General features: G+C 50.9%; 1 protein-coding gene across 1 annotated transcript; it reads right to left on the bottom strand.

Moving 5' to 3' along the window:
• Positions 1-3888: 3888 nt before the first annotated feature.
• Positions 3889-7800, bottom strand: Osm (oncostatin M). Its single transcript, XM_087909144.1, has 3 exons — positions 7625-7800; positions 6027-6163; positions 3889-5459 (listed from the first exon to the last, which is right to left on the bottom strand). Exons 1-3 carry the CDS (start codon positions 7656-7658, stop codon positions 4899-4901), a joined length of 732 nt encoding a protein of 243 aa, XP_087765270.1. The 5' UTR covers positions 7659-7800; the 3' UTR covers positions 3889-4898.
• Between the last annotated feature and the right edge of the window lie 5491 nt (positions 7801-13291).

Genomic DNA, 13291 nt, shown 5'->3' on the forward strand with positions numbered 1-13291 from the left:
CTTGGCTGAACTCAGAGATCCACGTGCCTCTGTCTCCTTAAAGGCAAGAGCCACCACTGCCAAGCTTCCCAAGTCTTGACACTGCTCTCTGCCTTCCTACCTGTCTGAGCTGTCTGAAACACCAGCAGCTTCAGCAGGGAGGAGTCCACTGGCTTCCTCCCTCACAGTGTTCTGAACCAGAGGTTGACTTTTCCAACTTTTGAGATCGAAATAAGTACATTTAATCTGCACATGTTGCCTCTTTATAAGATGTTTTAAAAGGTAGTTGGGAAAACGGCTGTATGGGACAAGTCTGTGTTCCCCAATGCAAGAGAAGAGGTTGACCAGCATAACCAAATCTAGGTAAGGGTGCCAAAGTCCAGATGTATGCTTAATCCAAAACTTACATTTCTTTCATTTCTTTCCTCTCCCTTTTCTTTCATATACAAATACAATCATAGGGAATATGATTTGTTTTCACTGTAAATTAAAAAAAACACATTCATATATATGTGCGCATACACACACACACACACACACACACACACACACACACACACACACGCGCGCGCGGCTTAAAACAACACTGAGGAAAACATTTTCACCGGTAAAAGCATCTCCCTCTGGGCTGTGCAACTCTTGAAGAAGGAAGCGATAATATCTTCAGTCTGCATGACAAGTGCCACCTTTTGATCTTTTAAGCTACTATCTTATTTTGGGTTTCTATTGTTGTGATAAAACACAAAGACCAAAAGCAGCTTGGGGAGGAAAGGGTTTTTTTCAGCTTACACTCGGGTCACACTTCTTCACTGAAGAAAATCAGGTAGGAGCTGATGCAGAGGCCATGGAGGGTGCTGCCTACTGACTTGTTCCTCATGGCTTGCTCAGCCTGCTTTCTTATCGAACCCAGGACCCCCTGCCCAGGGGCGACACCGTCCACAATGGGCAGGGTCCTTCTGCATCAATTATTTGTGAAGAAAATGCTCTACGGGTTTGCCTACAGGCAATCCAATAGAGTGTCTTCTCAACTGATGCTCTTTCTTCCCAGATACCCTAGCTTCTGTCCAGTAGACAAAAAAACTAAGCAGCACAGCTACTAACTCTTTCTCACATCCGGTGCTGGGGATCAAACCCAGGTCCTCTGGAAGGGCAGCCAGCAGCTAGAGCTCTCAACCTGTGAGGCAGATCTCCAGCTCCTGCCTCACATCTTTTTGTCTGTTTGTTTGTTTGTTTTGGTTTTTGAATCCTGGCTATCCTGGAACTCACTCTGTAGACCAGGCTGGCCTCGAACTCACAGAGATTCGCCTGCCTCTGCCTCCCAAGTGCGCGTGCCACCACCACCTGGCATCTCGCTTTAAAGATCTAGGGATATAAACTTTCTACTTTTTAAATGAGTGCCCCTAGATCCCACGTAATTGTGTCATGTGTGTCTATGCTAATTGCTTTTATGTATTGTTTGCGTGAAAAGCAATTTAAAAAACTCTGGCGACTTCATTTCTTTAAATTTATTTTTATCATGTGCTAAAACTGCTATTTTTATTTTTGGCATCCCTAGTTAAAATATACATGTATGGATTTACAGCTGTACTTTGGTGATATATTAACCTGATAATTCCAGGCCTGGTGGTGCATGCCTTTAATCCCAGCAGAGGCAGAAACAGGTGGAGCTCGGTGAGGTCCAACTAGCCAGGGCTATATAGAGAAACTCTATCTTGAAAACCCAAAAAGGGGCTGGAGAGATGGTTCAGTACTTAAGAACACTGATTGCCCTTCCACAGGACCCAGGGTTGTTTCCCAGCACCCAACTTCAAACATTGGTAACTCCTGTTTCAGTGGATCTGACACCCTCTTCAGGCCTCCTCACGTACCAGGCACACAGGTGTGGTACACATACTTGTAGGCAAGACATTCCTTCACACAAAATAAAGATGATACTACTACTACTACTACTAATAATAATAATAATAATAATAGGATTTAAAGGTCTAATAAACACATGCTACCTTATAAACTTGAGTTCTCTGAACATCTTAAAATCTATTAAAATGATCTTTGAGTCTATTAAGGGTTTTATAAAATCTTATAATACTAATTATATAAAGCCACATTCATTAGAGTCATAAGATAAAGATTTTACTTATCTATAAAATTTATCATGCTTATATCTATATAGAGAGATAAAAATTGCGTTCCAAAACAGGTCCCAAGTAACTTCATTAATTTAATTTAAAACTTCACTTCATTTGTATAATAGTCATAGGCTCATAAAAATCATATCAAAATATTCTTTTTTAAAAAGAAATCTGATTTTTATTATTTTTATTTCATGTGCATTGGTGTTTTTGCCTGTGTGTATGTCCATATGAAGATGTCAGATCCTCTGGAACTGGAGTTATAGACAGTTGTGAGCTGCCATGTGGGTGCTGGGAATTGAACCTGGGTCCTCTGGAAGAGCAGCCAGTGCTCTTAACTGCTGAGCCATCTCTCCAGCCCCCAAATACTCTTAATATAAAACTGTCTCCAATCGCAAACAAGACAGTCATAGGGTACATATGGCTGTCAGTATGGGGGAGTACATCTAGCTTTTTTTTTAATGTGTAAATTTGTGGGGCTGGAGAGATAGCTCAGCAATTAAAAGCATAGGCTGCTCTTCCAGAGGTCTTGGGTTCAATTCCCAGCACCCACATGGTGACTCACAACTGTCTATAACTGTAGTCTTGTGGGATCTAATGACCTCTTCTAGCATGTAAATAAAATACACATATACAGACAGACATCTTTTTTAGAAAATGCAAATTTTGGGGTTAGAGAGATGGCTCATCAGTTAAGAACACTGGCTGCTCTTCCAGTGGTCCTGAGTTCGATTTCCCAGCACCCACATGGTGGCTCACAGTCATCTGAATAGGGCCTGATGCCCTCTTCTGGCATAAAGGCGTGCATGCAGAGAACTCTGCATGTATAAATAAATAATTTTTTTAAGTGATGTAAATTTTCATTGGTTAAAATTTGTGTGCCCAGAGCTGGGGAGCTAGTTCGGCAGTTAAGAACACTTACTGCTCTTGCAGAGGACTTGAGTTTGAGTTCCAGCACCCAGTGCCCCCAAAACTATCTGTAACTTCAGTCCCAAGAGGTATGATGCCCTCTCCTGGCCTCCACCAGCACTGCACTCATGTGCACAGACCCACAGATAAAATCTTTAAAGGGAGGGTGGTTTGTAACCCCCAAGTTGCGGAGAGAGAGGCACATGGCCTAGCAAACAGGGAGCTCCAGGTTCAGTGACAGGGTTCCGTGACAATTTCCTCAAAACTGAAACACTGTCCAGGAGACAGGAGGCTCAAGAGCCTCAGGAAGTAAACCAAAGTTCATAGGTCTGGGAGAACAAAAACTTGCCAAGAGTCCAAAAGGTCCCTCCCCAGAAAATAAGGAGGAGGAGATGCTGCTGGAGAAGGGCGCTGAGCTGATGCCTCCGAGAGGGGACAGTGGGTTGTCAGCGGACTCACAGTGCTCAGAGACCCTGCTGCTGCTGCTGTCACCTGCGCTGGGTGGGCTTTTCAGGGAAGATCTGCTTCTGAGTCATCCCTCCCCTGAGTAACCCCTCACCACGCTCCTGTGTGTAACACCGATAAAACGCACTGTTTCACCAACTCAGCCTTGGACTGTAGTCGGTTCTGGGCTCCCATTCTGGGACGAGGAGATGTGTGCATGCATGTTGTATCTCCCCAAGAAAAGCCTAATCACGCACACGCGGCTAAGGAAAAGGAGATGCTCCATGTGTGACACAGCTGTGGCCATGGGATTTCCCTTTCTGAATGATGCTCAGACTTCTAATCTAGAGTGCAGACATCTTTGACCTTGACACCTAAACCCCTCCCCCCAAACCTTCTCCCACAAGAAAAGACTGACAGCAACTTTAGAAATTCGACAAGTTTTAAATATGTTAGCAAAATATTAACATTAAATATACATTATAAATAAGCCTTATAAATATAAAAGTGATTAAAAACTGATAAAAAAAATCAATAAATTAGTCATGTCTCTCCAAGTAATTAATTACTCATCCGCTTTTGAGTCCCCTTCTGGGAGGACCGGTTCAGCATGTGAAAATTCCACAACACACCACCAGAGGGAGCAACAAGCAGCGAGGACCCAAGACGGGGCTTACAGGCGCTGGGAGACCTCCCATAAACCCACCCTATGACCGTTTGCGCCCTATGTTCCCATTTACAGAGACTTTGATGTCCACCTATGTCAGAGTCCAGCAGCTGACAGACGGTGAGAGCCTTAAATAAGGACCCAAACACACACACACACACACACACACCACAGCTTTACATAGAGAAAGCTGACCCTCAGATATATAAAGTCCACAGTCATACAGAGACTCAGGGAACAAGCCAAGGCCCTGAGCTCTCTTCCCCTGAACTTCTCGATCTGTGTTCCTTTTAGGATATTCTGCCCCTGTTGCAAAGGGCAAACGTGAGGTCTCCCAGACATCCAGGTATCTGGTCTGGGTGGGATGAGACTCAGGAGAGAGCCCTAGACCTGACCTCCCCTTTGGAACTCAGCCACAGGGAAAGGAGGAAGTCTGGAGGCAACAGCTTCAAGTCATGAGAGGAAAGGACCAACAGCCTGGGGGGTTCAGCCCAGCCGTGAGTCAGTGTGTGTCATCAGACCCCTGAATCAATGGAAAGCCAGCCCCACGTGGCCTGACCCAGCCGCCCCACTCGGATTGGAGGCTTGGAGTGGGGCACCACAACCTGACTACCCTTGCAGTCCAGTCATGGTGGGAAGGGCCACCCGACGCCACACTTTAAAGTGCTGTTCTTCATAGCTCTGAATACAGGAGCATCCCTGAAAGCCTCTGAGAGGCGACATCCCGCATCCACAGACTGTGCTGTGTCCGTCAGTGTATCCTCAGGCTACCGGGGCACCTGGACCCTGGATTCGGAGCTCTGGCTGCTCCTGGAGGGTCTGATTCTGCGGGCTCCTTTACGCCAGCCCCGGAACAGGCTGTGTCGCGGACTGTGTCTCCGTCTGCGACTAGAACCATCTCCCCACTCCCTGATGACCCTCCCTACTGAGCCCATGAAGCTGTGGTAGCCCCACAGGAAGCGGCAGCTGTCTAGCTTGGCCTGGAAAATGCTTGGTGTCGTGGTAGTGGGCAGCAAGGCCCCAGAGTCTGCCTGTGTGGGCTCAGGTATCTCCAGGTGATGGTGGAGCAGCTGGGCCAAGCAGTAGACATTGTTCCTGATGCCTTGGATGTTCCGCCTGGCCCTCTCCAGCTCTGGAAAATCCTTAATGTTCAGAAATTGCTGTCTTAAAGCACCCAGTTGGTGCCAGACTCTGCCCAGTGTGACGTGGACAGTGTTCAGGAAACGAGGCTTGTTCAGTGCCCGTAGCATGTCCTCACGTGGGAAAGTCACAGGGGGCTTGGTGCAGGCATCTCTCAGGATAGTTGTGTTCAGGCCTTGGTGGAGGAGCTGAAAAAGGAAGAGAGTGAGGGATGCATGCCAAAACCCCGCAAATACACACAGATCAACCTGCCTTTGCTGCCTTTGAAACCCTAGATCTTGTGTGATCTTGCCAGCAAAGAGATACAAAAGCCAAGGTAGAAGAGATAAGTCTGAGCTACAGAGACGGGACGGGAGGGCTGCCGGGGCCATGGGGGTCACTGTGGGCAGTGGGTGGGGTGAGGGTCCCTAGGTGCAGTGGGGGCTGCAGAGACGGGACAGGAATGCTACCGGGGTCTGGGGGGGGCAGTCACTGTGGGCAGTGGGTGGGGTGAGGGTCCCTAGGTGCGGTGGGGGCTGCAGAAGCACTGGATTAGTTCACTCACTGCCACCTCTGAGAACCTAGAACATGTGCCAAACCATCAGGTGACAGCAGGTGGTCACCGAGGGACGGAGCTGGGAGCCAGGCAGCTCCACTGTCCCTAGCAGAACGCCGTTCCCTCTCCTGTCCCTAACGGGACCTCCATGTGTTCACTCTCTCACTAGTCCCTAAGATTCTCTGGGGCTCAGGTACCCTGAGGGTTGGCTGGGGCTTACATAGGGCTTCATGAGTGATTCCGTGTTCCCCGTGATGTTCGCCTGATTCAGCAGCTGGCTGAGGAGCTGTGCAGAAGAACTGGAGCAGCCGCGTGTGGCCCGTGCCATGCTCAGGAACAGGAGCCTGAGGACCAGACCTGGGACAGACAGGGAGGGTATGGTTACCTGCTGGTGGCATGGACAACCCTCGTGCCTGGTTGTGCAGCTCAGAGTGAGAGCTGGGCATGGAGCAGGCACTGATCTGCACAGAAGCCCTCACTGAGGGCTTCACCTTCCCAGTGAGTCACCACACAGAGCAAACAGGGTGTGGGGGCGGCTGCAATTACCAAGCATGGAAGCTGGGTGTTTGCACACGGCATCCCTGTTGGCCTTGGATCCACTAGGAGGCGGCTGGCCTCACACAAGGTTTGGTCTCGACCTAAGACTGACTGGTCAAGTCCCTGACTCCCTTCCATGTAGGCAGAATGAAGTAGTGGACTTGGGTGCACCGCCCCCCTCCCCCAGGGCAGCGGCTCAGCTAAGCTCTGTTCACAGAGCCGGGGAAGGCACTCTCCACCTAAGGGACACCCAGTCTATGGAAAGGTAAACTAGGTGCAAGAGAAGGTCCTGCCCAGGTCACACATGCCCACAACTCTCCTCGACCTTCCTGCCCTTCCGTCAAGAAAGCCCCACACATACACACACCAGGGATACTGGGAGTCCCCAAGAAGGTCGTGGGGGTGAGGGTAAACTAACATAGTTCCAGTTCGCTGGCCCCCACCCTCAGGCACCGGCAGCCACGTGGTCGGAAGGGGCCTGTGGTGCAATGGCCCGGAAGGCTGTGACACCATCCTTCCCTTCCTACAAACCGACCAGCCCCTTGGGGAGGGCCAGCTGCTGGGGAGGGTCAGGAGCCCAGGCGTGCCAACCACAAGTCCCCTCCCCAACTTCCCCAGGTGTCTGTAGCTACACTGCCAGGGAGGGCCCACAGTGAGCATGTAACCAGTGCACGTGGGCCAGAGCCTGTAGGGGTGTGCCCATAGGCTGCGTGAAGCCCTGGGGGTACCCTCCCTGTTCATGGGGGTTCTGGTCAGCAGGTAAGCCTTCCTATATCAGTGTGTGGGAAGACCCTCACCCACACTGATGGCTTTGTTGCTTGTCTCCGTGGGGGTGTGGCTGTGCATGCAATGAAATGATCTGAGGCCCTCAGACTCGGCTGAATTTCCATCTACCCTAGACCCTGGGAATTGAATCAGGGCAAGAAGGAGGCCCCATCCCAGGACTTGCCCCACTTCCTCACAGGTCTCCTGTAACTTCCTTTTCTGTGCCTCTCCCATCTGCCCCCGGTGTCTCCAGCTTCTTTCCACTCTATCCTCTTTCCTCATGCCCTGGTCCCCAACACAGTCTCTTTCACCTCCCTCGGGAAGCCTTCCAGGAATATCATATCTGCACCTGTGGGAATGCTGGGGTCTCAGCGGACCCCTGGCCTTCTAGTTCTCCCTCTCATCAGCATCCTTCACCTGATGCTAGATCTGCAGCTCCCAAAGGGCAGAAGGTGCCCACAGCCGCCAGTTGGCACAGCTGTGCCCTGGGCTGGCAGAAAGGAAGGAAGTACTTACTGAGCAATGTTCTCTGTGGAAGCTGTGTCCGCATGCTGGGTGCTGGTGATTCGGCCCGTGCCGCTCTGGGTTGACACGGCTCCACTGGGTGTCCTGCGGGCTGGCAGCCACTTTATGCCCGACAGGGCGATTGGCCAACACCTCGTGAGGTGGGTGGGGAGGGGGAGGGGGGAAGGCAGGCCTTCTGGGAACATGACCCCAAAAACCAAAATCTCCACAGGCGGCCAATGGGCACTGGGCGCCATGACAAGCCCGCTCCTCCTCCCGTTTTCTTCGAATTCGTTCTTCGAGGTCAGCCCCACGCCCAAGGATGATGTAAACCGCAGCCTCAGCCTTCTTGGGGTGAGCGGGCAGCACGGGGGTCCATGCCATCTTCAGGGAGTCAGTTCAGAGGTCAGAGCAGGAGCTGCAAAGCCAGGCCTCTGGAAGCCCAGGCCACCCTTGGCCCAGGAACCACCAACCTCACCGGACACCGAAGTTTAGGGCTAAAGGGGAGCTAGACATCTTCCTTGTTGAGTGCCCTTCCCACCCTCTCGCTTGGGCTGTCGGGACATCTGCAAGCGGAAACCACCAGACTCTGGGCACAGAGCCAGACTTGGGCCCCAAGATTGTGGCTCTAATCCTAGCCCAGCATCCTCTAGCATTTCCATTTCCCCCAGTAGCTGCCCCCTACATCCTTCCCAATCCCAGGTCCCCTCTCTGTAGGCAGGATCATCTAAGGAGACTTGGGTACTCAGAACAAGAGAGAGTAGAGACTAGATCTCAAACCTTCTGACATGCTGTGTGGTATGAGGCAAGTCACTTAACCACTCTGAGTCTCACCTGTGAAATGAAGAGGAGAAAAGCATTTCTTGGTTCACCTTACAAGGCCACTGCCAACATGGACATAAAAGGAAAAGACAAAACTCAAATTCCAAGTACTAGTTTTCGGGGGACGGGATACAGGGGGGCGGAGGAGATGGGGAAGCCGTGAGCTCAGAAGGGAAGCTGGAGGGGGGGCTGCGGTGGCAGTTGGAGACCAGGTTTCACTTTCTCTGAAAGATAGTGATCCATCATGGGTGGGTCTTCTGCTTCTCAGCACTGGCTGAACGTAACCATTTATGGCCCTGGAGACAGTGTCTCCAGTTGGTGAGCTGCTTTACTGTGGTAAACTGAGACCCAGGGTGACCCAGGTCCACAGGCCATGCTTAGAAGCCCCGGCATGTCTACCAAGCTAGAATGAGCAGTCTCGGACTGTAACCTCAGGGATCAGAGGTAGCCTGAGGAGGCTGGGGGTTGGCCTTGGGACTCTGGGGGGCCTGAGTTGCTTCAGCTGCGGGGACCCTGCAGAAAGAGCCCAGCCCCAGCTATACCCCTTGCCGCTGGTCCTCATGTATCCATTAAACAAACATCTTCATCCCCACTCCTCATCCAGAGGCAGCTGTGTCTCCACCCACCCACTCCCTGTACCCAGCAGGGTGCTACACTTGACAGCACCCCGCCAGGCTGGTCCAGGCTAGACCCCTCCTCCTGAGGTCTTCATTTCCTCCTGTTGAGTTTCTCACCTCTGCCCACTCCAGGGTGCTGTTCCCTAAGGGCTCTGGCCAGGGCTCCTTCTGCGGTTCACATCCCTGATGTCATCCTGGGACAGCTCCTTTGCCCCCTACACCCAGACCCTGCGGGAACTGCCTCATCTCACTGTAGCAGGGAGACAGAGGGAAGCTCTGAGCAGCCAGGTCTGGCTGGGGAACGTGTTGTGTTGTGTTGGCAAGAGGCCCTCCCTCGCCTCAGCGTTCCTTTCTCCCACCGTGGACCCTACACTAGCTCCTCCATTGAAAGCAAAGGCAGAAAGAGGTGCAGTTGCCCCCTTGGAGGCCACCCTGCAGCGTTGAGAGGGCACCCAAACCTGGCCTGGTGGAACACACTTGTAATCACAGCTTCTCAGGAGACTGAGGCAGGAGTGTGAACCAGAGGCCAGCCTGGGATAGGTAGGGAGACCCAATCTCAAAATAAAATCAGCAGGTGGGCACATGGTCCCAACACTCGGAAGTCAGTCGCTCACTCACTCCAAGTTCCAGGCCGGCCAGGAGACTCTGTCTCAAACTAATAAATTCAATTAAATCAAGTAAAAGGGGCTGCCAGTGTCCACCAAGGCTAGGTGCTGGCCTGGACACTTGATGTTCATAGCATCCTATTACTAAAGAAAAGAAAAGGAAGGAAGCCAGGTGGTGGCGATGCATTCCTTTAATCCCAGCACTCGGGAGGCAGAGGCAGGTGAATCTCTGTGAGTTCAAAGCCAGCCTGGGCTACAGAGCAAGTTCCAAGACAGTCACCAAAGAAACCCTGTCTTGAATAAACCAAAAATAAATAAATATTGGAGGAGGCCGCTTGTTGGTTTGGTTCCCAGCCACCCAGCTAGGTTAGACCCGAAATAATCACACAGAAACTGTATTAATTAAAACACTGCTTGGCCATTAGTTCTAGCTTCTTATTGGCTAACTCTTACATCTTAATTTAGTCCATTTCTATTAATCTGTGTAAAGGTTGTGGCCTACCAGCAAAGTTTCAGCACATCTGTCTCCAGCGGTGGCTCCGTCTCCAGCGGCAGCTTCATGGCGTCTGTCTCTCTCTCTCTCTCTGCCTTCCTTCTCCCAGCATTCAGCCCGGTTTTCTCCGCCTACCTAAGCTTGGCCCTATCAACAGGCCAAGGCAGTTTCTTAACTGCCTTCGTTAACCAATAAAAGCAACACAGAGACAGAAGGTATTTCTACACCAAATAATAAATAAATAATTAAAAAAGGAAGGGAAGTTCATGTCCCCCCACGCTCTTATCCGGGGGGCCAATCTGAGTGTTCTGCGCACAGAACTGTCACCCAGGGCAAGGTCTGCGTGTACGTATTCTTTCCTGGAACTGTCATCATTGGGTGCAACTGACCTTTGGTACACACAAGTGACTGATTTGGGGGTCTCCTTCCCAAAGGTACCAAAGTCTACAGAAACCTCGGACCCTTTTAAAAATGGCATAGTGTATGCACGGAACCTCTACACAGCCTCCTGTAGACAGAAACCTTCCCTAGATGGCATATAGTCCCCAGCAGAAGGCAAATGCCTCGTGCACACAACGGCGTCACTAGGGAATCACAGCAAAACATGTCTGCGCACATTCCTTACCGTGCCATCTCAGTCCAGTTTCATTTTCTGTGCACACCTCATTGAAGCCTCTGGACGGACGAGGGGAGGCACCGTCCCACAGGCTGAGCAGCCTCAACAAAAAGCGCACACCCTCCCATTGTAGAGCTAGACACTGGAACTGGTTCTTTCCCAGGGACAGTTCCTTAGCTGTTGATTTATTTAGGACAGTTCTCAGCTGCGTAGCCCAGGCTGGCCTCTGACTCACCCTGTAGTCCAGATTGGCCTCAGATTCTCATTCCTCTTGCTTTGGCCTCTCTAATGTTGGGATTGTTGGAATATGCCACACCACGTGGCTGCTCCGTGGCTTGTTGGTGGCCATGTTTTCCCAGTGTCCTTATATAGTTGTCTGCTTCTGCATTTTCTGTGTCCTGACCTCTTTGTATATGGTACATGCATGTCTGTGTACATACAAAGACAGGCACACGTACAACTTGTGTCTGTGCGTGTGGAGGCCAGAGCTCACAGTTAAGCATAGTTAAGTATCTTCCTCTGTTACTCTCCACATTTGTATATAAGAGTGTGTGTTTGTTTGTGTGTGTGTGTGTGCAGATATATGTGTGTGCATGTATATGCTGTGTGTGATAGTGGTGTGTGGATGCATGGGAGTGTGCGTGTGCACACGGAAGCCATAGGAGGACACTGCGCATCCTGTCTTACCCCTTGAGGTGGGACCTAGCATCCGATTCTGGAGCCAGGCTAGCAGTTGAAAACTCCAGACATTTCCGTTTCTATTCCTTACACAGTGCTGGGGTTGCAGTCCTGCATGACCACATCTGGCTTTTTACAAAGATTCCAGGGATTTGAACTCAGGTCCTCATGCTTGCAAAGCAAGCCCTTTACTGATGGAGCTGTCTCTCAGCCCCTAATTTTTTTCCTAATCAGTCATACTGACTCAAAGCCCCCCAATGACCCTTTTTGATTTACCTCTTGAAGAACACCATTTCCAAATACAGTCTCATCTGAGATATTGTGAGTTAGGATTTACACTGTGACTCCAGAAACAGGTTCCAGTCCATAACAGATTACAAGAGGAGTCAGGATTGGAGGGTGGGGACACCAGTGGAGGGTCCTTGGCGCTACACAGGAGCAGTGGGAGTGGCCCACAGGCCCAGAGGCGGGGACTCACTACCAGCCAGGCAAAGCGTGAGGGAAGATGCGTCAGCGATTCTGGTGAGGTCAGCTCCTAGTGACGTCGTCGTTATCGCCGACAGGAAAGGCTTGCAACAGCCAGTATAAATAGGATCCTCAACCACAGGGCCCGGGCTGTCCCCTCTTCCTGGGCCACGTCAGTTAGGTCCTCGTGATGCGGAGAGGAAGAGAGGGTGGGTTTGTTTCCTCAGAACTGCTATCTCCCAGTCTTTCCGACCCACCCTCTGGCTGCAAGGGCTCTGCCCCTTTAAATGCATGGCCAGGACCTGCCACGGCCTGAGGTGGGGTGCAGGAGGCTGCTCCACTGGGCATAGTGGGTGGACCCTCACTTGCTGGGTCAGAGGTAGACGCAGATTCAAGTTGCAGTCCCTACGGCTCATGAGCCCCTTCTCAACTGAGTCACGCTCTCTCGGGGCCTCGGTTTCTCTTCCCTGTAAACCTCAGTGGCACAATACAACCACAAGATGCACGAACAATACAATTAAAAATGGGCAAAAGGTGTGGTAGCTCAGGCCTGTGATCCGAGCACTTGGAAAGGTGGAAGGAGGGGGATCAGGAGTTCAAGGTCAGCCTCAACTACCTGGGGAGCTCAAGGTCGACCTCAGCACGCAGTGAGACCAAGGTCAGCCTCAGCTACACAGTGAGATCAAAGTCAACTTCAGCACACAGTGAGTTCAAGGTCGGTTTCAGCTACACAGTGAGTTGAAAGTCAGCCTCAGCTACATGGTGAGATCAAGGCAGTCTGTGCTTCAGGAGATCCTGGGGATGAATGGGTGGGGTAATGAAACTGGGCAGAGTGTGCTGGAGATGGCACAGTCAATGAAGCCTTGGCCTGAATTTCATCCCCAGAACCCACAGAAAAATGCCAGGCATGGTGGCCTATTCCTGTGATCCTGGCAGCAGGGTGACAAAAATGACATCGCAGACGCTCACTAGCCAGCCTGACTGGTGAGCGCTGGGCTCAGAACAGACCCTGTCTCAAAGGAGGTTGTTGGTATTCCTAAGCATGACACCCAAGCTTGTCTCTAGCTTCTGTGAGTGCACACACACACACACACACACCCTTAACAAAGGATTTGATCAGACATTTTCTACTGAAGGAAAAGATACAGGACTGTCCTAGAAGTATCTGAAAGGTTGCTCGAAATTAGGAGATGTAGAGAGGTACAGAGCTACCACTGTACCACACCCTTATGGGCTGAGTCAGAGACAGACAGTAGCAAGCATTGATGACAATACAGGGACACTAGAACCCTTGTACAATGCTGGCAGGAATGCAAGACATTGCCTGGAAAACAGACAAACACAAAGAATTAGCCCAGCAAGTCTGCTCCTGATGTGGGATTC

Source organism: Myodes glareolus, chromosome 8 (assembly GCF_982192425.1).
Source record: "Myodes glareolus chromosome 8, mMyoGla1.1, whole genome shotgun sequence".
Taxonomy (NCBI): domain Eukaryota; kingdom Metazoa; phylum Chordata; class Mammalia; order Rodentia; family Cricetidae; genus Myodes; species Myodes glareolus.

What these genes read in the sequence shown, in the direction of transcription:
- Osm (XM_087909144.1), bottom strand. Translation starts at nt 7,658, where the DNA reads ATGCGGACACAGCTTCCACAGAGAACATTGCTCA. An exon ending in TCCACAGAGAACATTGCTCA is followed by an intron (nt 6,164 to 7,624) that starts GTAAGTACTTCC and finishes TGTCTGTCCCAG; the next exon opens with GTCTGGTCCTCAGGCTCCTG. An exon ending in AATCACTCATGAAGCCCTAT is followed by an intron (nt 5,460 to 6,026) that starts GTAAGCCCCAGC and finishes TTCCTTTTTCAG; the next exon opens with CTCCTCCACCAAGGCCTGAA.